At 42.1% G+C, this 23313-nt stretch overlaps 1 protein-coding gene across 2 annotated transcripts in view; it reads right to left on the bottom strand.

Annotated features, from left to right (window-relative positions):
• Positions 1 to 385: 385 nt before the first annotated feature.
• The window catches only part of LOC111960463 (protein phosphatase 3 catalytic subunit alpha), a 108887-nt gene continuing 85959 nt past the window's right edge, over positions 386 to 23313 (bottom strand). Inside the window, exons 10-14 of one of the 2 annotated variants that reach the window (XM_023982478.2) lie at positions 20842 to 20923; positions 15016 to 15099; positions 8797 to 8894; positions 6229 to 6258; positions 386 to 2345 (exon numbers count right to left, since the gene is read on the bottom strand). In XM_023982478.2, the coding sequence (XP_023838246.1) occupies positions 2155 to 2345; positions 6229 to 6258; positions 8797 to 8894; positions 15016 to 15099; positions 20842 to 20923 (485 nt within the window). In that variant the 3' untranslated portion in view covers positions 386 to 2154. Of the gene's footprint in view, positions 2346 to 6228; positions 6259 to 8796; positions 8895 to 15015; positions 15100 to 19018; positions 19219 to 20841; positions 20924 to 23313 lie in introns of those variants that run through there. The other variant, XM_070437955.1, reaches the window with a different exon arrangement.

Consider the following 23313-nt stretch of genomic DNA (forward strand, 5'->3'; position numbering starts at 1 on the left):
GATGTATTAAGGGTATTTTTTGCACATTTATCTATGTTTGTTTAGAGCCACGTACTGCACAACGAGTATGAGAAAGTGAATTGCTGGTTGGGTTAAGTTTCTCAAAAACAAGTGAAATTGCAAAAAACGTGTCTGGACCCTTCCATAACATGCCATTTACATCAAAAATGTAGATTTGGTTGTAAAAAGCAGAATTCTCCTTTAAGCCAAGTCTCTTAAGTTCCAGTGACTAGAGAGATACATACTTTTTGGGAGGCAGCTATGAAATCCAATTTATGAAATAAGTGTGCTATAGATAATAATTTATGAAGAGCTCATTATGAATGTTTTGGCGTACACCATGTAATCATCATTCAGTCATCATTAAAACATTTCCAAAAGTGTATATATTTAGGATGTAATACATTTTTTATTTTTTATGTTTACATTGACTTGAAATCTGAGAATAGGAATATACCACACACAAATAAACAGTTTCATTTAAGTTGAAATACATGCAAATTTTTTATTGAACAGTAATATAAAATACTTTTTCATAGTTGAGTGCATGCTTCATCTGCCAACTGGTTTGAAGTTAAATTACAAAAGCAAGGCTTTATGTCGTGTAGTGAATTACTTGGGCACTTAAGCAGTTTAAAAAAAAGAAACGTTTTTTTGTTTTATCTTAAAGTATTAAGCAGTAACAAACCTGTAACTGATATACAAAGCAGAGTTCCAAATAATAATACCATTAATAATAATAGTAATCAAATTACACTTTCTGGGCCACGTTTACAAAACAGAACAAAGATTTCTAAACCGTTATATGGCACTAACAGTTATCATGCATTTTGAGTTCCACATGTAACCACAAACCTCACAAGAATTGTCAAACATGCTAAATCCGACTGTGTGCACTTACAAGCGCATGTTAAAAATATGATTCCTTTTCCATCTCAGATAGTTAAATGTTTCAATTATAAAAGAAGTTGAAGGCATATAAAGCATTATCATGGTGTTAATTTAATGAATGCCGATATACATTTCCAGTATATATTCACTAAGCGCACTACATTTAAAAACAGGCCTCCGTAGCCAAGGCATTCAATTCATTTATCCATTCCTTTGTTTCATTTTATAAAACATGCATAGGCAGACACTTTCAGTTGATTGTTTTTTTTACACAATATAGGTTCTTTATGTTTACTTTGTTCGCAATACTTTAAAAAGAGAAAAATGAACACTCACAGAATTCCAGCAAGCCACAATAAAATCTATATTCCCAAAAAACAACAAAAACATATTTGCAAATAATATATAAATGTAAATTCCAGTTATGAAACTCCCAAAAAATAGGTATTCATCACCAAGGTAATAATTTGCCATTTTCCAGAAATCTGGGTCAAAAGCACACACCAAATGAACCTGAGGTAAGCATAATCTGTACAAAACCATAAAACTTAAATTTTTGGGGGCATTTAAACAATGTTGCAACATTCTTTTTAAGACTGCCTAATTTATTTCAGAGCTATTTTATAAGAGTAGCAAAAGAAGTTATCAATAAATAGTCCTTACTTAGTTTGTACACCCTTATATGTTAAAAACATGTTTTTTATGTTTTGCCCTTTTTAGTGCTGTATTTTGTAAACGTACAATAGTTAGTAAGAAGTTACACAAAATTGCCATATCCAGTAAAACCAGGCTCTCCAACCCTGTTCCCGGAGAGCAACCGTCCTGTAGGTTTTCACTGCACCCCTAATCAAGCGTACCTGATTCTAATAATTAGCTGGTTGATAAGCTGAATCAGGTTACAGTAGTTATAACTGGGGTTGGAGCGAAAATCTACAGGAGGGTAGCTTTTCAGGAACAGGGTTGGCGAGCCCTGCAGTAAAATGAGCTAGGGGCTTTCATAAAATCTCTCTCTCTCTCTCTCTCTCTCTCTCTCTCTCTCTCTCTCTCTCGCTCTCGCTCGCTCTCGCTCTCTCTCTCGCTCTCTCTCTCGCTCTCTCTTGCTCTCTCTTGCTCTCTCTCTCTCTCGTCTCAGAATCAAGCACGTCATCACCAGCTTCGAGGAGGCCAAGGGCCTGAAAAAGTGAACGAGCGATAACTTTCCGTAGTTCGACCCACCCTGGTCGCCACAGGCTGCCACCACCAGCCGTGGTGGAGCGTGCCCCTTCACTGGATGTTGCTGCTGTCCTTGGCGTCCGTGCCATTGGTCTCCGAGGACAGAGCCTTGTTGAGGGAGTTGAGGCTGGCGTCGGAGGGGAGGCCGTCCCGCCTCGGGGGCATCCGCTCATTGATGCGGTCCAGGCCCTTGGCCTCCGCAAAGCTGGTGATTTTGTGCTGGGGCGAGAAGCCCTTGATGGCTGGAGGATGGAGGGATGGAGAGGAGAAAATGGAGGGAATGGGTGATTTAGAGGAGAGAAGTAGAGAAGACATGTACAATATTTAATAACTTATTTCTGGTTCAGAAGCACAAACACACATCAGTGTGTTTGGGTTGTCTTTGGTTTTGTTCAGAGTCAATAATTAATTGTGATAGGAATCAAGTCATGTGATGACAAAATAATGAATTCCATACAACGAATAAAAATCAATTTATCTGAAATGGTTGACTATATAAACCATTGCACCTGAATGGAAAAATCACTTGATGGTTGTTAGCAGAGCAGAGGCTTAGTAGGCCAACCCACAGAAACCACGGCATCGACATTTTAACAACATAGTTATTTGTGAGAAAAATATATTTCTATACTATACTTCTCTCAATAGTATTACGCCAATGTGCATTTCATCTGCTTAGTGTTTTCATAGAAACAACTACAGTAAGAATACACGTTGGGTGTGTGTATTTATAAGTATGTATATAACTTAACTTCTTAATGCAGAGACACTTGAACACTTAAATGATCAATTCTATCTATTTTTATTCTCATCTTGTAATATCATAGGTATAAACCATCCCATGCAGTGTTCATTCTGCCTTTTGAAGACATTAGAGAACTATAATACAATCAATATGAACAATTCAACAGAGTAAATGACAACACAATATCAACACCAATTACCATATTATCGTAATTATATAACCCGAAAGACAAATGGATTACATAATCCTACTGAACATAAACCTACTGAAGAGGGTATGTCTGGTGCTGGAGGTAAATACGTTTTCATTGTACCAGGAAATATTTACAAAAGTAAAAACACTGCTGATATATCACATAATTAACTCACAAGCAGAAAAGTATGTACACTACTGGTCAAAAGTTTTAGAACACCTACTCATTCAAGGGTTTTTCTTTATTTTCACTATTTTCTACATTGTAGAATAATAATGAAGACATCAAACTATGAAATAACACATGGAATCATGTAGTAACCAAAAAAGTGTTAAACAAATCAAAATATATTTTATATTTGAGATTCTTGAAAGTAGCCACCCTTTGCCTTGATGACAGCTTTGCACACTCTTGGCATTCTTTCAACCAGCTTCACCTGGAATGCTTTTCCAACAGTCTTGAAGGAGTTCCCATATATGCCAAGCACTGGTTGGCTGTTTTTCCTTCACTCTGCAGTCCAACTCATCCCAAACCATCTCAATTTGGTTGAGGTCAGGGGATTGTGGAGGCCAGGTCATCTGATGCAGCACTCCATCACTCTACTTCTTGGTCAAATAGCCCTTATACAGCATGGAGGTGTGTTGAGTCATGGTTCTGTTGAAAAACAAAGGATAGCCCCACTAAGCGCAAACCAGATGGGATGGCGTATCGCTGCAGCAAGCTGTGGTAGCCATGCTGGTTAAGTGTGCCTTGAATTCTAAATAAAATGACAGACAGTGTCACCAGCAAAGCACCCCCACATAACACTTTTTCCTCCATGCTTTACGGTGGGAAATACACATGCGGAGATCATCCGTTCACCCACACCGCGTCTCACAAAGATACGGCGGTTGGAACCAAAAATCTCAAATTTGGACCAAACCAAAGGACAAATTTCCACCGATCTAATGTCCATTGCTCGTGTTTCTTGGCCCAAGCAAGTCTCTTCTTCTTATTGGTGTCCTTTAGTAGTGGTTTCTTTGCAGCAATTCAACCATGAAGGCCTGATTCACAGTCTCCTGTGAAAGTTGATGTTGAGATGTGTCTGTTACTTGAACTCTGTGAACCATTTATTTGGGCTGCAATTTCTGAGGCTGGTAACTCTAATGAACTTATCCTCTGCAGCAGAGGTAACTCTGGGTCGTCCATTCCAGTGGCGGTCCTCATGAGAGCCAGTTTCATCACAGCGCTTGATGGTTTTTGCGACTGCACTTGAAGAAACTTTTCTTGCCATAATATGGATTTGGTCTTTTACCAAATAGGGCTATCTTCTGTATCCCCCCCCCCCCCCMCCCMCCTTGTCACAACACAACTGATAGGCTCAAACGCATTAAGAAGGAAATAAATTCAACAAATTAACTTTTAAGAAGGCACACTTGTTAATTGAAATGCATTCCAGGTGACTACCTCATGAAGCTGGTTGAGATAATGCCAAGAGTGTGCAAAGCTGTCAACAAGGCAAAGGGTGGCTATTTGAAGAATCTCAAATATAAAATATATTTGGATTTGTTTAACACTTTTTTGGTTACTACATGATTCCATATGTGTTATTTCATAGTTTTGATATCTTCACTATTATTCTACAATGTAGAAAATAGTAAAAAAATAAAGAAAAACCCTTGAATGAGTAGGTGTTCTAAAACTTTTGACCAGTAGTGTATGTAAGTCAATTATGAGATGAAATGAAGCATTTTGGGGAAAATACATCTGCAAATGATTCAGTGTGAAAGTGAACGTGGAAGTAAATAGTGTAAAAATAAAAAAAAATCTGTCAAAACAACATTTTGCAACTGATGCTCTATCAAAAAATAAACCTGAAGATACTTGACTGCATATTTCAAAAAGGCACAACTGAAAACACCTGAGGACCCCCAGGACCAGACCACCCCACCACTGTACTACACAAACAAAACAAAAGGACCAAGGAAATGGAAAAGAGAAAAATGAATGGTAAATAGAGAGTGGGGCCCACATACACTGAAACATACAGTATACCACAGAAAAGTACTACAACAGTGAGACTACGCTCACATGCATAGACACTACTACAAAAGGTACTTGTTGCTAACCACTTGTTAAGCCTGCTCAGAACATGCAGCAAGTTACTAAGGGACAAGGGGGCTATAATGGTAGTCAGCAGTTACATTTTCAGGATATTCTTTTTCTGGATCAGGAGGAAAAATTTGGGAGGAATTAGCGATATTATTAAATTATGGGTGTGGGAGAGGGGGCTGATGGGTCTTGCAGTTGTGTTGCTGCATAGTACAGGTCAGACACAGGTTATTAGCAGTGCAACAAAGAGAACAGGACACAGCAGGGCCACAGAGGAACCACATGTAAAAATAAGCTAAAAGAGTCTCGTCACTGATGCACGTCATCCTCTAGGGGGTGCTTATGAGGAGTCGCTGAACTTCTCCAACATATGTAGCAGCTAGCTAGCAAATCGCTATTTAGTGCGTAGTTGAGCTTGTTCTTTGTTGCGTGGCTTTGTTTGCCCATTTTGTTTTTGGAGTTGGAGTCCAATTTGGCTTTCAAAGCCTTTGTTGGAAAAGCAAATTTTGTTCTGATTTGTTTATATCTAACGTATATTAGTGCAAAGACAAAGCACAACTGTATTAGTTGTTTTAAAGGGGGACAATCAGATCGGTCTTTCATAGGAAGACTGAGTGGGTGGATGAGTTGGTGTAGGGGCATAGGGCGTTGTATGAAGTCACAGGTGTGACATAATATCCTGCTGAGTGCTGTTGTTTTTCAGAGAAACGTATGAGTGGACACTACTTAGTGGAGGGGATACTGTAAAACAATGTACATACAGACTAAGCTGAAAACCTTGTAGGTGGGAGGGAGGGGAGGGTGGCTATATCCTAGCAGGTGAAAAGAAAAGTAATGCATTTAATACTCTCTGCCTAGTATGATCTTTGTTCAACAGTGATATGATCTTTGTTCCCCTTTGAAACAAGTGTGGCTTTTCTATACCCCCCCCTCTTTTTTTGGTGGGGGGGGGGTTAATTATTATGCCACAATTTGTTAGCGCAAACACCCAACACACTCTGTAACAAGCTACGGCGAGATGGATGAAAACGCAGCAGGCGGGGGCCCCTGTCTATTGCGGTAAGAAGCAACAGAGAGGGCCGCCGGGCCTAGTTACCTTCGTCTGCCTCAATAGCCTCAATAGTAGCTGAAGAGAAGAAGACGGGGGTTGCAAAACGAATGAGAAGAAGGGTGACCAGCGAGGAATTCATTTGGTTTTTCCCAGGAACCGGTCAATGAGCAGCAAAAAGAGAGAGCCAATGCAAAGACAACAATGTTAAAAAAAACTCTGTGTTTTTCGGACAGAGGACACTCAATTGAGGAGGAGCAGGAATCAAGCGGGTGTGTTAAGACAGACAAAGAAGGAAGGGGGTAGTTAACCAAAAAGGTGACAGACGGAATGGAGCCAGTCAAATACCCATTGTAGACACGTGTGGTGCGCTGGTATTTTGAGCTTTGTAAAAACGGCACCCGTGTTTGACAAAGGGACAAGAAGCGGCGCTGGACGGCTATAGAAAATGGATGTCGGCAAGGGGGATGTCGTGACAAGTAGGACTGGAGAAGGTTGATGATTATCAAAGGGGTGAATGTGAATATCTGTCTGATGTATCCTCACTCAACAAACTACACACTGGAGCAGGGTTGGGGGGGTGACATATGATCGGTGTTTAACAGGAGTTAGGGTACAGTACATGTAGACGTGTGAGTGAGAACAGAAACAACTCTGCCAAAGTCATAAACGCGGCTGCAACTGAACAGCCGAGACCAGATAAAAGAAAAGAAGAATTCAAAATGTTCTCAGAAACATAGGCTACTAGCTATCATGAACTGTAGCGCAGTTCATGCTCTTTCGACATGAACCGTCGAAAGAGCAGATGCACCTTTAAAAAACACATCATGGGAATATTTTGATGCACTTACCACTTACCGTACAACTCCTTCTGTTTTTTAGCAATACTTATCATCAAACACTTATCACCAGAAATACAGAAATGACTCTGTACTCAGGTGGTGCACACAGAGAAAAAGAAATGGGCTCGGGTGGGACTGCAAATAATACTTAGCGGCTACAGTTCTACACTTGAACAGGTCGATGTGGCTATGGAGGTACGATACATAATGCACAAGAGCGACGTACACACACAGGAAAGCTATAAGGAGGTCCAAAAGAAACCAAGTGGTTGATGGATTGCACAACATTGCGGTAGAAGCACATTGGAGACTGTCTGAACAATAGGAGCCTATGGCGAGCTGTGATTCTACCAATGCTGCGACAGAAAATCTCTTTGAACGTCACTCTGCCTCCCAACATGGCTCCTCCTCGCTACTGCATCTCCATTGGATGGCTTCGGCCCATCGTTGCATCACTGGGAACTACTGTACATGGTTGCCCCTATGCAGTCGGAATCAACAATGTGTGGTTTGTGTGTATGTGTGTGAGTATATTTGTGTGTGTGTGTGTGTGTGTGTGTGTGTGTGTGTGTGTGCGTGTGCGTGTGTGTGTGTGTGTTTGAGATAAAGCTATAGACTACTGTTTATAGGGCAAACATGTAGCATTTCTGTGGTAAACTTCGGGAGAAGTGAACCCAGAAATAGATGTTGACGGTTGAGAGCAATAGAGGCTCTAAAACATGACTTAAATTCACTGTAGGCCTACATTCTAAAACAACTGATAGAGGAGACTTAAACTGACCAAGAGAACCAAAGAGAGGAGAATGAAGTTCTTTGGATTTCTGCCTTGTTTGTGGGTGACAAGGTAGATAATATGTATCCCCTTTCATACACGGTTGTTTATGTCAATTCCAATTCATCCTTTGCATCTTACTCGGTACCTAGCCTTCCCTGACATCTTAAAAATCACTTCAAATTTGTCAAATCAAAGGACATGATTTTGTTCTATTTAAAATAAATTCAAATTCTAAATTGTCTATGTTATAGCCTGATTCCGTCGGTAGATTATTCAATTCCACTTGTCATCTTTGGAAGAAATGTCTTCCCTGTGGAAAAGCATCTTATAATGCTAGTCTGTCACGTAAAGGAGCTCGATCGTCAGACTGTTTTTGGGAGTGTTTGGAATTCAACATGGGAGGGTGAATTCTACAATATTCTCACAAAACACTGCTGACACAATACTTGCACAACAGATTATACCTGTGGTTTCTAGGGAAAGAGGAGAAAGAAGAAGACAGAGACAATATTTGAGATATAACCAGTAGATTTCAGAGAGAAAGTGGAGGGGGGGGGGGGGGGGGGGGTAAGGAAAGCATGACAGCATTAAGAGACAATGGCGAAAAACTTCTAACATTTTATGACGGTATTATGTAAAACCAACATCAGAGAAAGGGACAACTTTGCAGTACTTAGATATTAGCTTATTCTAGGGTAACTTTGCTGCAGTAATGTTTATATTGAATACAGATAGTTACATTGTATTTCCCACTGCTGCAACTGTGTTCTATGACATAAAAGTCGTAAAGAAATATACCGGGTTTAAGAGAAAATGTCCTGAGAGAAAAAAAATGTGCGAAATAAGTATCAGGTAACTGCTTGTCTTTGAGGTAGATGCGTTGCTAATTAAATATTTGTATAAGTGTGTATTGATGGGGGCGGAACACGGTGGCCTGGGGATTGTGAGGGGTGTTGTGGGCTAGGCATGGAGGTCCAGGGTGTGTGTTGTGGGGCGTACCATTCTGGAGCTTCTCCTTGCCTCCGGACAGCACTCCACTGGGCAGCATGCCGGTGGGGGTCAGCCCTTTCAGTGTCAACACACTCTCACTCTCCTCCCTGCAGGGACAACAAAGAAAGAAATGGAACTGGATTCAACTAACCATGAAGCTGTTTATTAGCTCAATGTTTATGAAAGTTCTTGCTCCTGTTGCTTCAGCTGTATGAAATGACAATCAAGCCATGAACTTTCTCAACGTTCAGTCTCTTGACCACGATGATTTAGGATGTTGTTTTTAAATTGCTTGTTTTTTTGCTGTTGTTATTGCTTGACATCACTTTGAAATGTCTTTATTTAATGAATAGTGCTATAAAAGTTTAATAAATTATTATTATTATCTATTGGGAGTTGAACCCGGAAGTGAGAGTTTAAACAGAAAAGGAGCACTGAACAGGAAGAGTTGAGACACAGGAAGACCTTTTCACTATTTAAAAAGTAACTGTCCAGTGTTTCAAGATTTCTATGAAATATGACCTATAATAAATAAACATTTGAGTGAAATAGTTTTCCTTACAAAAAATGGTAATTAAGTTTGTTAAAAAGCATATTTCCTGTGTTTGAATAATGTAGTCGTGCCCCAACAACAGAATGGTGTGGGCGTATACCAGTCATTCAAATATATTCATTCGAGTAGACCGCTGATTGTCCAGCTCAGCCAATGAGCCAACATGACATCATGTTTGAAACAGTCTGTTTGAGATACAAGTGTCACACCCTGACCTTAGAGAGCCTTTTTATGTCTCTATTTGGTTTGGTCAGGGTGTGATTTGGGGTGGGCATTCTATGTTTTTGTATTTCTATGTTTTGGCCGGGTATGGTTCTCAATCAGGGACAGCTGTCTATCGTTGTCTCTGATTGGGAACCATACTTAGGTAGCCCTTTTCCCTCCTTTCAGTGTGGGAAGTTGTCTTTGTTTGTGGCACTATAACCTTAAGCGTCACGGTCGTTTTTGTATTATTTATTGTTTTTGTCGACGTCATCAATAAAAAGGAATATGTATGCTCACCACGCTGCGCTTTGGTCTACTTCCTTTGATGTTCGTGACAACAAGTTTGAGGTGTTTCTTCTCCAATTTAGGCTTTGGCCACAAATACGTGCATAGGATGAGTCAACAACAGAATGTTAACTTTTAAAAGTGAGAATTTCACTGGACAGTTACTTTAAGTGATAATTGGGGACGAGGTTGGTCGACGCGCCATGCCAAAAATAAGTATTTAATCAAATACAGTATACGTTAATTAGTAATACATAAAGAATTTTGGCCTACGGTAAAAGGTTTTCATTGAAGCCTAATTCAAATGAAATCCAATTGTATTTGTCACATGAGCCAAATACAACCTTAACGTGAAATGCTTACTTACAAGCCCTTAACCAACAATGCAGTTCAAGAAATAGAGTTAATAAAATATTTACTAAATAGTGACTATGCTTAGATAATAAACAGCGAGTAGCAGCAGTATAAAAACAAAAGGGGGTAGGGTTCAATGTAAATAGTCCGGGTGGCCATTTGATTAGTTTAGTTGTTCAGCAGTTTTATGGCTTGGGGGTGGAAGCTGTTAAGGAGCCTTTGGTCCTAGACTTGGCAATCCGGTACCACTTGGTAGCAGAGAGAACAGTCTATGACTTGGGTGACTGGAGTCTTTGACAATTTGTTGGGCCTTCCTCTGACACCGCCTAGTATATACAGTTGAAGTCGGAAGTTTACATACGCCTTAGCCAAATACATTTAAACTCAGTTTTTCACAATTCCTGACATTTAATCCTAGTAAAAATTCCCTGTCTTAGGTCAGTTAGGATCAACACTTTATTTTAAGAATGTGAAATGTTTCTAATAGTAGTGATTTATTTCAGCTTTTATTTCTTTCATCACATTCCCAGTTGGTCAGAAGTTAACATACACTCAATTAGTATTTGGTAGCATTGCCTTTAATTTTTTTTAACTTGGGTCAAACGTGTCGGGTAGCCTCCGCAAGCTTCCCACATTAAGTTGGGTGAATTTTGGCCCATTCCTCCTGACAGAGCTGGTGTAACTGAGTCAGGTTTGTAGGCCTCCTTGCTCGCACACGCTTTTTCAGTTCTGCCCACACATTTTCTGTAGGATTGAGGTCAGGGCATTGTGATGGCCACTCCAATACCTTGACTTTGTTGTCCTTAAGTCATTTTGCCACAACTTTGGAAATATGCTTGGGGTCATTGTCCATTTGGAAGACCCATTTGTGACCAAGCTTTAACTTCCTGACTGATGTCTTGAGATGTTGCTTCAATATATCCACATAATTTTCCGCCCTCATGATGCCATCTATTTTGTGAAGTCCACCAGTCCCTCCTGCAGCAAAGCACCCCCACAACATGATGCTGCCACGCCCGTTCTTCACGGTTGGGATGGTGTTCTTCAGCTTGCAAGCGTCCCCCTTTTTCCTCCAAACATAACGATGGCATTATGGCGAAACAGTTCTATTTTTCCTTCACCAGACCAGAGGACATTTCTCCAAAAAGTATGATCTTTGTCCCCATGTGCAGTTGCAAACCGTAGTCTGGCTTTTTTATGACGGTTTTGGAGCAGTGGCTTCTTCCTTGCTGAGCGGCCTTTCAGGTTATGTCGATATAGGACTCGTTTTACTGTGGATATAGATCACTTTGTACCTGTTTCCTCCAGCTTCTTCACAACGTCCTTTGCTGTTGTTCTGGGGTTGATTTGCACATTTCGCACCAAAGTACGTTCATCTCTAGGAGACAGAACGCGTCTCCTTCCTGAGCGGTATGACGGCTGCGTGGTCCCATGGTGTCTTTTCTTGGTACTATTGTTTGTGCAGATGAACGTGGTACCTTCAGGCGTTTGCAAATTGACAATTCTTTCTCTGAGGTCTTGGCTTATTTCTTTTGATTTTCCCATGATGTCAAGCAAAGAGGCACTGAGTTTGACACTAGGCCTTGAAATACATCCACAGGTACACCTCCAATTGACACAAATTATGTCAATTAGCCTATCAGAAGCTTCTAAAGCCATGACATAATTTTCTGGAATTTTTCAAGCTGTTTAAAGGCACAGTCAACTTAGTGTATGTCAACTTCTGACCCACTGGAATTGTGAGACAGTGAACTATAAGTGAAATAATCTGTCTGTAAACAATTGTTGGAAGAATTACTAGATGTCCTAACCGACTTGCCAAAGCCATAGTTTGTTCACAAGAAATTTGTGGAGTGGTTGAAAAACGAGTTTTAATGACTCCAACATAAGTGTATGTAAACTTCCGACTTCAACTGTAGGTCCTGGATGTCAGGAAGCTTGGCCACAGTGATGGTAGTGCGTACGGCCCAGTACCTCTGTAGCGCCTTCCGGTCAGATGCTGAGCAGTTGCCATACCAGGCGGTAATGCAACCAGTCAGGATGCTCTCGCTGGTGAGGCTGTAGAACCTTTTGAGGATCTGGGGACCCATGCCAAATCTTTTCAGTCTCCTGAGGGGGAAGAGGTGTTGTCGTGCCCTCTTCATAACTTTCTTGGTGTGTTTGGACCATGATAGTTTGTTGGTGATGTGGACACCAAGGAACTTGAAACTCTCGACCCACTCCACTTCAGTCCCGTCGATGTTAATTGAGGCGTGTTCGGCCAGTCCACGATCAGCTCCTTTGTCTTGCTCACATTGAAAGGTTGTCTCTGACCTCCTCCCTATAGGCTGTCTCATCGTTGTCAGTAATCAGGACTACCACTGTTGGGTCGTTAGCAAACTCAATGATGGATGACCAGGGAGTTCAGGAGGGTATTAAGCATGCACCCCTGAGGGGCCCCAGTTTTGTTGCATATGTGTTGTTGCCTACCCTTACCACCTGGGGGCAGCCCGTCAGGAAGTCCAGGATTCAGTTGCAGAGGGAGGTTTTTAGTCCCAGGGTCCTTAGCTTGGTGATGAGCTTTGTGGGCACTATGGTGTTGAACGCTGATCTGTAGTCAATGAACAGCATTCTCACATAGGTGTTCCTTTTGTCCAGGTGGGAAAGGGCAGTGTGGAGTGCGATTGAGATTGCGTCATCTGTGGATTTGTTGGGGTGGTATGCGAATTGGAGTGGGTCTAGGGTGTCTGGCATGATGGTGTTGATGTGAGTCATGACCATCCTTTCAAAGCACTTCATGGCTACCGACTTGAGTGCTACGGGGCGGTAATCACTTAGGCAGGTTACCTTTGCTATTATGGGCACAGGGACTATGGTGGTCTGTTTAAAATATGTAGGTATTACAGACTTGGCCAGGGAGAGGTTGAAAATGTCAGTGAAGACACTTGCCAGTTGGTCCAGGCATGCTATGAGTACATGTCCTGGTAATCCATCTGGCCCCACGGCATTGTAAATGTTGACCTGTTTAAAGGTCTTGCTCACATCGGCTACGGAGAGCGTGATCTCACAGTTGTCCGGAACAGCTGGTGCTCTCATGCATGCTTCAGTATTTCATGCCTCAAAGCGAGCATAAAAGGCATTTAGCTCGTCTGGTATTCTTCTAGTTGTGAGTTTGTTATTAAGTCACATGATTTTGAACTTTCAAATAGCTATCCTGTCAAGTACAATGTGCTGACTTCTGCCTACGATCATGTAACTGGGCACATATTATAAAATACATAAACATACAGTGCATTTGTAAAGTATTCAGACCCTTTGACTTTTTCCACATTTTGTTATGTTACAGCCTTATTCTAAAATTGATTCAATAGCTTTTTTCCCTCATCAATCTACAAACAATACCCCATAATGACAAAGAAAAAACAGATTTTTAGAAATGTTTTCAAAAATATGAAATATAACATTTACATAAGTATTCACACCCTTTACTCAGTACTTTGTTGAAGCACCTTTGGCAGCGATTACAACCTTGAGTCTTCTTGGGTCTTCTTGGCTACAAACTTGGCACACCTGTATTTGGAGAGTTTCTCCCATTCTTCTCTGCAGATCCTTTCAAGCTCTGTCAGATTGGATGGGGAGCATCGCTGCACAGCTATTTTCAGGTCTCTCCAGAGATGTTAGATCAGGTTCAAGTCCGGGCTCTGGCTGGGCCACTCAAGGACATTCAGAGACTTGTCCTGAAGCCACTCCTGCGTTGTCTTGGACGTGTGCTTGGAGTCATTGTCACATTGGAAGGTACACCTTCGCCCCAGTCTGAAGTCCTGAGTGCTCTGGAGCAGGTTTTCATCAAGGATCGCTCTGTACTTTGCTCCGTTCATCTTTCCCTCGATCCTGACTAGTCTCCCAGTCCATGCCGCTGAAAAACATCCCCACAGCATGATTCTGCCACCACCATACTTCACCGTAGGGATGGTACCAGGTTTTCTCCAGATGTGACGCTTGGCATTCAGGCCAAAGAGTTCAATCTTGGTTTCATCAAACCAGAGAATCTTGTTTCTCAAGATCTGAGAGTCTTTACGTGCCTTTTGATAAACTCCAAGCGGGCTGTCATGTGCCTTTTACTGAGGACTTGCTTACGTCTGGCCACTACCATAAAGGCCTGATTGGTGGAGTGCTGCAGAGATCGTTGTTGTTCTGGAAGATTCTCCCATCTCCACAGAGGAACTCTGGAGCTCTGTCAGAGTGACCATCTGGTTCCTGGTCACCTCCCTGACCAAGGCCCTTCTCCCCCGATTGCTCAGTTTGGCCGGGTGGCCAGCTCTAGGAAGAGTCTTGGTGGTTCCAAACTTCTTCCATTTAAGAACGATGGAGGCCACTGCGTTCTTGGGGACCTTCAATGCTGCATTGTTTTTTGGTATCCTTCCCCAGATCTGTGCCTCGACACAATCCTGTCTCGGAGCTCTACGGACAATTCCTTCAACCTCATGGCTTGTTTTTGGCTGATATGCACTGTCAACTGTGGGACCTTATATAGACAGGTGTGTGCCTTTCCAAATCATGTCAAATCAATTGAATTTACCACAGGTGGACTCCAATCAAGTTGTAGAAACATCAAGGATGATCAATGGAAACAGGATCCACCTGAGCTCAATTTTGAGTCTTATAGCAAAACATCTGAATACTTATGTAAAGAAGGTAACTTTTTTTTCTCGCTTTGTCATAATGGGATATTGTATGTAGACTGATTAATTAATTGAATACAGTTTAGAATAAGGCTGAATACTTTCCTGAATGCACTGTAGGTAGACAGGAACTGCACACCTAGACATGCATCGATGATTCCCAATAAATACCTGAGGACAGAGAATACCCTGGCCATCTTGCCAATGGCACGGATCTTGTTCCGGATTACTTCCTTGCGTGCAGAGGCTGTGCACCTATAATAACACACAACACACACACACACACACACAACACATCACACACACACCACACCCACACACACCACACACACACACACGCACACACACACACACACACACACACACACACACACACACACAGTTGTCAGGGTCAGACAGTCAGGCCGTTTCCAACCATCACTGCTTATCTGGGTGAGGCATTTTCTTTAAGGTGTCTTCACTACCATACATGAGCTGGTAAAACCTAACACTAAGTTGTGCTTTTTGTCTACGTATGTGTGTGAGTGACTACTACCGATAGAAAGGAATCCTACCCTAAATGTTTATGTAACATTTATTTGACACTTGAATCATTGAGCTGTTTTTAGCACAGGAGTCATTTATAGTAAATGTGGGCCTCACAACAAAATCATACCACATAAGAAAATTATACTACATCAAAATACAGGTGGAGTGTGAGAGATGGAAATTAACGCGAGTGCTTAGAAATATATGGAGAGAGAGAGAGAGAGTATGCAGAGAACAGTGAAAGACTCTAGTGGAGTGTGTTCCTTTGAACGGACCACTAGGGGGAGTATTGAGTATCCCTGCGCATGGGTGATGTCTTTTCTTGTTAAGATATACACTGAACAAAAATATAAACGCAACATGCAACAATTACAAAGATTTTACTGAGTTACAGTTCATATAAGGAAACAAATCATAAAAAATAAATTCATTAGGCCCTAATCTGTGGATTTCAAATGACTGGGAATACAGATATGCATCTGTTGGTCACAGATACCTTTAAAAAAAAGATAGTGGCGTGGATCAGAAAACCAGTCAGTATCTGGTGTGACCACCATTTTCCTCATGCAGCGTGACACATCTCCTTCACATAGAGTTGATCAGGCTGTTGATTGTGGCCTGTGGAATGTCCCACTCCTCTTCAATGGCTGTGTGAAGTTGCTGGATGTCTGGTGGGAACTGCAACTCACTGTCGCACAATGTCGATCCAGAACATCCCAAACATGCTCAATGGGTGACATGTCTGGTGAGTTTGCAGGCCATGGAAGAACTGGGACGTTTCAGCTTCCAGGAATTGTGTACAGATCCTTGCGACACGGGACCGTGCATTATCATGCTGAAACATGAGGTGATGGCGGCAGATGAATGGCACGACAATGGGCCTCAGTATCCCGACACGGTATCTCTGTGCATTCAAATTGCCATAGAAAAAGTGCAATTGTGTTCGTTGTCCGTAGCTTATGCTTGCCCATACCATAACCCCACCTCCACCATGGGGTAAACTTGCTCGCCCACACGACGTCATACACGCTGTCTACTCTTCTCCAGTGTGCCAGTGGCCATCGAAGGTGAGCATTTGCCCATTGAAGAAGTCAGTTACGACGCCGAACAGCAGTCAGGTCAAGACCCTGGTGAGGACGACGAGCACGCAGATGAGCTACTCTGAGACGGTTTCTGACAGTTTGTGCAGAAATTCTTTGGTTGTGCAAACCAATAGCTTCATCAGCTGTCCGGGTGGCCGGTCCCAGATGATCTCGCAGGTGAAGAAGCCGAATGTGGAGGTCCTGGGCTGGCGAGGTTACAAGTCTTCTGTGGTTGTGAGGCCGGTTGGACGTACTGCCAAATTCTCTAAAATGACGTTGGAGGCGGCTTATGGTAAATAAATGATCTGGCAACAGCTCTGGTGGACATTCCTGCAGTCAGCATGGCAACTGCACACTCCCTCAAAACTTGAGACATCTGTGGCATTGTGTTGTGTGAATAAAACTGCACATTTTAGGAACTCCCGAGTGGAGCAGTGGTCTAAGGCCCTGCATCGCAGTGCTAGCTGTGCCACTAGAGTTTCTGGGTTCGAGTCCAGGCTCTGTAGCTGCCGGCTGCGACCGAGAGACCCATGGGGCGGTGCACAATTGGCCCAGAGTCGCCCGGGTTAGGGGAAGGTTTGGCCGGCAGGGATGTCCTTGTCCCATCGTACACTAGCGACTCCTGTGGCGGGCCGGGCGCAGTGCACGCTGACTCGGTCGCCAGGTGCACTGTGGTTCCTCTGACACATTGATGCGGCTGGAAGCGGTGTGGGTCGTGTTTCGGAGGACGCATGGCTCTCAACATTCGCCTCTCCCGAGTCCATACGGGAGTTGCAGCAATGGGACAAGACTGTAACTATCAATTGGGGAGAAAAATGGATAAAAAGTAAAATAATAATAACTGCACATTTTAGAGTGGCCTTTTATTGTCCCCAGCACAAAGTGCATCTGTATAATGATCATGCTGTTTAATCAGCTTCTTGATATGCCACACCTGTCAGGTGGATGGAATATCTTTGTAAAAGAGAAATGATCACTGCCAGGGATGTAAACCAATTTGTGCACACAATTTTAGCGAAATAAGTTCTTTCTGCGTATGGAAAATTCCTGGGATCTTTCATTTCATCTCATGAAACATGGGTCCAACACTTTACATGTTGCGTTTAGATTTTAGTTCAGTATAGCTTGCTAGAAGTTTGGGCACAAATAATGGTCTATATCAGTGGTCACCAACCTTTTCTGAGTCAAGATCACTTTCTGAGTTTTTATTACATGACTTAAAAAAAACATAAGCCTATGCAACATTAACCAATTAAAAACAGTTCTGTAGCAATCAGGTTTGTGCAGTAGGCTATAGGCTCAATACATTATCGCTGCATATTGGCTACACTTGAATTGCCCTGCCAATGTTGTTCTTCTCTGACCATTTTGAAATTATATTTCTAAATGTTACGTATATGATCAAACTGGTAATACATAATTTGTTGTATAACTTGTGAGGCACAACTGAGTGAGCATAATAATTCGCTTTTTATTACTGGATTGATGGCCTGCATCTGATAGTCAGTCTGAGCGGAGGGAGGGAGCACTGATGAGGCTGCCTCTCACCCGACACACCGCCCCTCCTCTCTCCTCTCTCCCGCCCTCCTCTGAGGAGGGCGGGTCTTCCATCAGTCTTCCAGCTGATGGCGAAACTTAAGTCGCACTGCATTACTTCTGCCTCATGCACCAATTCATGCTGTTACTCCTATGATCAGAGGAAGTTCAATAATCCTTGATATTAAAAAAGACACAAGTTGCAAATAATAACAATGCAAGCTTATTGAAATGCGCATGTTATGGCTTATAAAACTGTTGAACAAAGTTTTGACAGTGCTGAATAACAGCTTAAACATAAACCTACTCATAAAAACAGCAGTTCTTTGGTGTATTTGTTGAGTCTCTCTCTAGTCATGGTTTTAAAAGTTTTTAAATATCACATGATCAACTTTGCTGTGCGTTCAGGGCTTCTTTTTACAGTCCATGGCGCAAGGAAACTGTGCAGATACAGTGATCTGAGCTATCTGATTGGCCAGAGATAGGCCTATAGGTGCACTTGATTTTCTCTCTGGGCCTGACGGGTAAGCAGAGTTCTACCTTCACACACATAAAATGGTTCAAAATGAGAACACTTTGCCTTCCCAGCGCTAGGGCTTCTGAATGAAGTGCACCTACCGTCAACAGTGTGAAACGAAAATAGGAACGCAAGGCTTTATCGTTGGGTTTTTTACAGAACTCTTTGGCGATCGACTAGGAATGGCTTGGAGATCGACCAGTCGATCGTGATCAACCGGTTGGTGACCACTGGTCTATATGGTGTGTTAGGACTGACAACACTACACTGTTTCTATTGAAGCTATAGGCTAGCTTTAATTCAATCAAGTGCAGATAACCGTACTGCAGGAAAGCTATGTTTAAGTTAACCGTATTAAAACCAACACACCATGCAAGCTGTTTAACACGCAAAACTATACCTCTCCGTTAAAAAAACTGTATAGTGTCAACATTCTGAGTGAACCTACAGCACAGTTATCTGCGATTGATTGAATTGGGGTATGTCTGTAAAATGATTATTTTTTTGATCAATACATTTGACATTTTTACTGATCAATATCAACATCAGTAACCAAACTGAGCATAAATGTTACAACACATTTATGTATTGTGTTAGTCATTTGGTTCCCAAAGTGCACGTTCCTGAGCAAGCACCACCAAAAAAAGGTATATTGGCACACGACAGTAGAGCTGAGGGTTGTACCTTTCTTGGGGGCATATATTAGATGTCCTTCTCAAGAACACCCCCAGAAGAGAAAAGAAAAGATGACAGATCAGTGGATGGACGGCTGAAGAATTACAGAAAAAGCGAATGAGAAGGACAATGAGGAGGAAGAGGTGGAGAGGAAAGAGAAAAAGAGGCGGCATAAAGAAAAGCAATGGATTATTAAAACAAAACTCTGGAAGAACAGAAAAGAAGGAAGACACATTAAATGAGGTGTGAAATAATCACAGCATCGGGGAGAAGGAGAGAGCGAGAAATGAAAGAGAGAGCGAGAAATGAAAGAGAGAGCGAGAAATGAAAGAGAGACAGAATGAGAGTCAGACAGAGATGAAGAGAAGAGGGATACATGAGAGAGCGAGAGAAGAGAAACAGAAATACATAATGCAGAGAATATGAACATCGACACAATGGATATTGAACTATTGAAGAAAGTCATTTAAGAAAAGAAAATGAGGAAATGATGAGATGTTAGCGACTAAGTCACCAAGGTTGTAAGTGACTAAGGAGTGTCTGTCAACTAGTAACGTTAGGGTCAAGGGTTAGAATCCATGTTCTACACCACACCACTTCCTGCCATACAGGAACAGGATATGACCTAAGCATTCCTTCCCCCTCACTATAGAGTTATGGTGACGTGTGTGACTTGGTAAGTAAGAGGCACGATGGAGTATCTAAAGGGCTTTTCTAGGAATGGGTGTTCCAAACCATCTCTACCGAGAGAATGCGTCTGGCCATTATGTTGTACAATGGAGCCTACTAGTGTTAAATGGTACCCAATTGAATGAGCTGTAAGATAAGGAATGAATGGAATGAGAAATCAGGAGGCATTGAATACCAGGAACACGGTGTGTTCCACCCATAGATACGCAACCTGAAGAGAATTGTGGCACGTGTTGACTTTTGTAACAAACTGTGTTACATAGTAGCTAATAGCTATCCCCCAACATAGGATAAAAAGGCGTGCGAATCCATGCGGGCATCTTGCACTGTCATGTTCTACTGCGGATCCAAAGAAAGTACATGTGAAATGTATGCTTGTTGAGCTGATGAATGTTCCATCGGTCGAGGCTGCCCTCTAGTGGAAGTCAAGTCAAACACCGAGAGACACAACCCCATAATGATCGTTGTCCTTCCATGCCCAATTCCCCATTCTCACTGTTTCTATACAGTTGCTCCTTCCACTCATTTACTTCCACATATTCATTTCACCATCCCAAGGGTCATTCCAACACTCAGAGGGGAGTTAGCAATGTCATGTCATTAGCAATTGCATTTGAGTTTTAGCTTAAATTCCATTTGCATACTTATCAATGGTTTAGAGTGGAGCTGAGAAAGTGGAGCACCTGCATGTAAAAAGGAGAAAGGGAATTGGGTGTGTCTAACCTATCGTGGCAACGAGGGCACACCACCCTGTGAAACAGGAAATGCAACTTTGGTTTTATAAGTGGGGGAGACATAACTTATTTTACATTTTTGTTATCCAGTCGGATAAACACAGTCTACCCGATCGCTAGGAGGCGTACGCATGGTCCTAAAGCACACCGTTGCCTCGTTTTGTATCACATTCCAATGATAAAACTGGAAGGGGGGAAATTAAATTTAATTGAAAGTTCTGCCACTGCTGTGAACACAGACTTACCATCGATCTCTTCGTCAGTCGTCAGCTCATCATTGGAGCAGATGCTTAACACGTTGACCAGCATCTCAGTGACTGCAGAGAGAGAGAGAGAGAGAGAGAGAGAGAGAGAGAGAGAGAGAGAAGAAGAGAGAGAGAGAGAGAGAGAGAGAGAGAGAGAGAGAGAGAGAGAGAGAGAGAGAGAGAGTTCTCAGCAAAAAAACGAATTGGTTGTCTACCCAAACACAGAACAACAGACCGCATACACATTACACATGTTAATAAACCAGCATGTTCATCAGAAAAACAGAGGGAAAGTATTGACATGATATGTTGATTTTAAGAATGTTTTTGATTCCATTTGGCATGATGGATTACAGTGCATCAGGAAAGTAATCAGATCCCTTGACTTTTTCCAAATTTTGTTACATTACAGCCTTATTCTAAAATGTATTAAATAGCTTTTTTTCGTCATCAATCCACACACAATACTCCATAATGACAAAGCAAAAACAGGTTTTTAGAAAGTTTTGCAAGTTTATTACAAATAAAACGCCCATAAATATCACATTTACATAAGTATTCAGACCCTTTACTCAGTACTTTGTTGAAGCACCTTTGGCAGCGAATACAGCCTCGAGTCTTCTTGGGTATGATGCTACAGGCTTGGCACACCTGTATTTGGGGAGTTTCTCCCATTCTTCTCTGCAGATCCTCTCAAGCTCTGTCAGGTTGGATGGGGAGCGTCGCTGCACAGCTATTTTCAGCTCTCCAGAGATGTTTGATCGGGTTCAAGTTCAGGCTCTGGCTGGGCCACTCAAGGATATTCAGAGACTTGTCTCGAAGCCACTCCTGCATTGTCTTGGCCGTGTGCTTATGGTCGTTGTCCTGTTGGATGGTGAACCTTTGCCCCAGTCTAAAGTCCTGAGCGCTCTGGAGCAGGTTTTCATCAAGGATCGCTCTGTACTTTGTTCCATTCATCTTTCCCTTGATCCTGACTAGTCTCCCAGTCCCTGCCTCTGAAAAACATCCCCACAGCATGATGCTGCCACCACCATGATGCTGCCACCACCATGCCTTACCGTAGGGATGGTCCCAGGTTTCCTCCAGATGTGAAGCTTGTCCAAAGAGTTCAATCTTGGTTTCATCAGACCAGAGAATCTAGAGAATCTTGTTTCTCATGGTCTGAGACTCTTTAAGTGCCTTTTGGCAAACTCCAAGCAAGCTGTCATGTGCCTTTTACTGAGGACTGGTTCTGTCTGGCTAGACTACCACAAAGGCCTGACTGGTGGAGTTCTGCAGAGATGGTTGTCCTTCTGGAAGTTTCTCTCATCTCCACAGAGGAACTCTGGAACTCTGTCAGAGTGACCATCGGGTTCTTGGTCACCTCCTTGATTGCTCAGTTTGGCCGGGTGGCCAGCTCTAGGAAGAGTCTTGGTGGTTCCAACCTTCTTCCATTTAAGAATGATGGAGCCCACTGTGTTCTTGGGGACCTTCAATGCGTTAGAAATGTTTTGGTACCCTTCCCCAGATCTGTGCCTCGACACAATCCTGTCTCCAAGTTCCTTCGACTTCATGGCTTGGTTTTTGCTCTGACATGCACTGTCAACAGCGGGACCTTATATAAACAGGTGTGTGCCTTTCCAAATCATGTCCAATCAATTGAATTGTCCAATCAATTGAATCTCAATGATGATCATTGGAAACAGGATGTACCTGAGCTCAATTTCATGTCTCATAGCAAAGGGTCTGAATACTTATGTAAATAAGGTATTTATTCTTTCTATTTTTAATACATTTGCTAAAATGTAAAAAAAAAAAAAAAAAAAACTTTAACGCGTAGGGTTGTCTCTCCCTCCCTCCTCCTTCCTCTCCTCCCTCCTCCCCTCTCCCTCCTCCCTCACTCATCTCTCTCATTCTCCCCCCTTCTTCTCTATCCCCTACTTCCCCTTTCTTCTTCCTCTCTTCCTCTCTCTCCTCTTCTCTTAGTTCTCTCTCTCCTCTTCTCTCTCTCTTCTTCTTTCTCTTCCCTCTCTATCATCTCCTTCTCTCTTCACCTTCTTCCCTTTCTCTCCATCCTATCTCTCCTCATTCAATTTTGATTACAATTGCTTTATTGCGTAGACATTGCTAAATAAATTTGTACTGATTAATGGTTACTCATACCAGTTTTAAATGGAATAATAATTGTTAATATTAATAAGATAGTAATAATAACAGAAGGAATATATGTACGGCTTTCGATCTCTTCGGTCTGAGGGGAGTAGAAATATACAAAGGACTAATGTAGCGTGGCAGGTATCTAAGTTCTTTCTAATAGATGATACAATAAAAAAGAACAGAGTCATAAAATGAAACGAAACAGTCCCGATGGTGAAAACATGACGGAAAATATACTACCACACATAGTGGGAAAACATGGCTACCTAGATGATCTATCAGAGACCACGATAGACACCTGTCTGATTGAGACATAACTAGGCCAA

The sequence above is a fragment of the Salvelinus sp. IW2-2015 genome, linkage group LG37 (genome assembly GCF_002910315.2).
Source record: "Salvelinus sp. IW2-2015 linkage group LG37, ASM291031v2, whole genome shotgun sequence".
NCBI lineage: Eukaryota > Metazoa > Chordata > Actinopteri > Salmoniformes > Salmonidae > Salvelinus > Salvelinus sp. IW2-2015.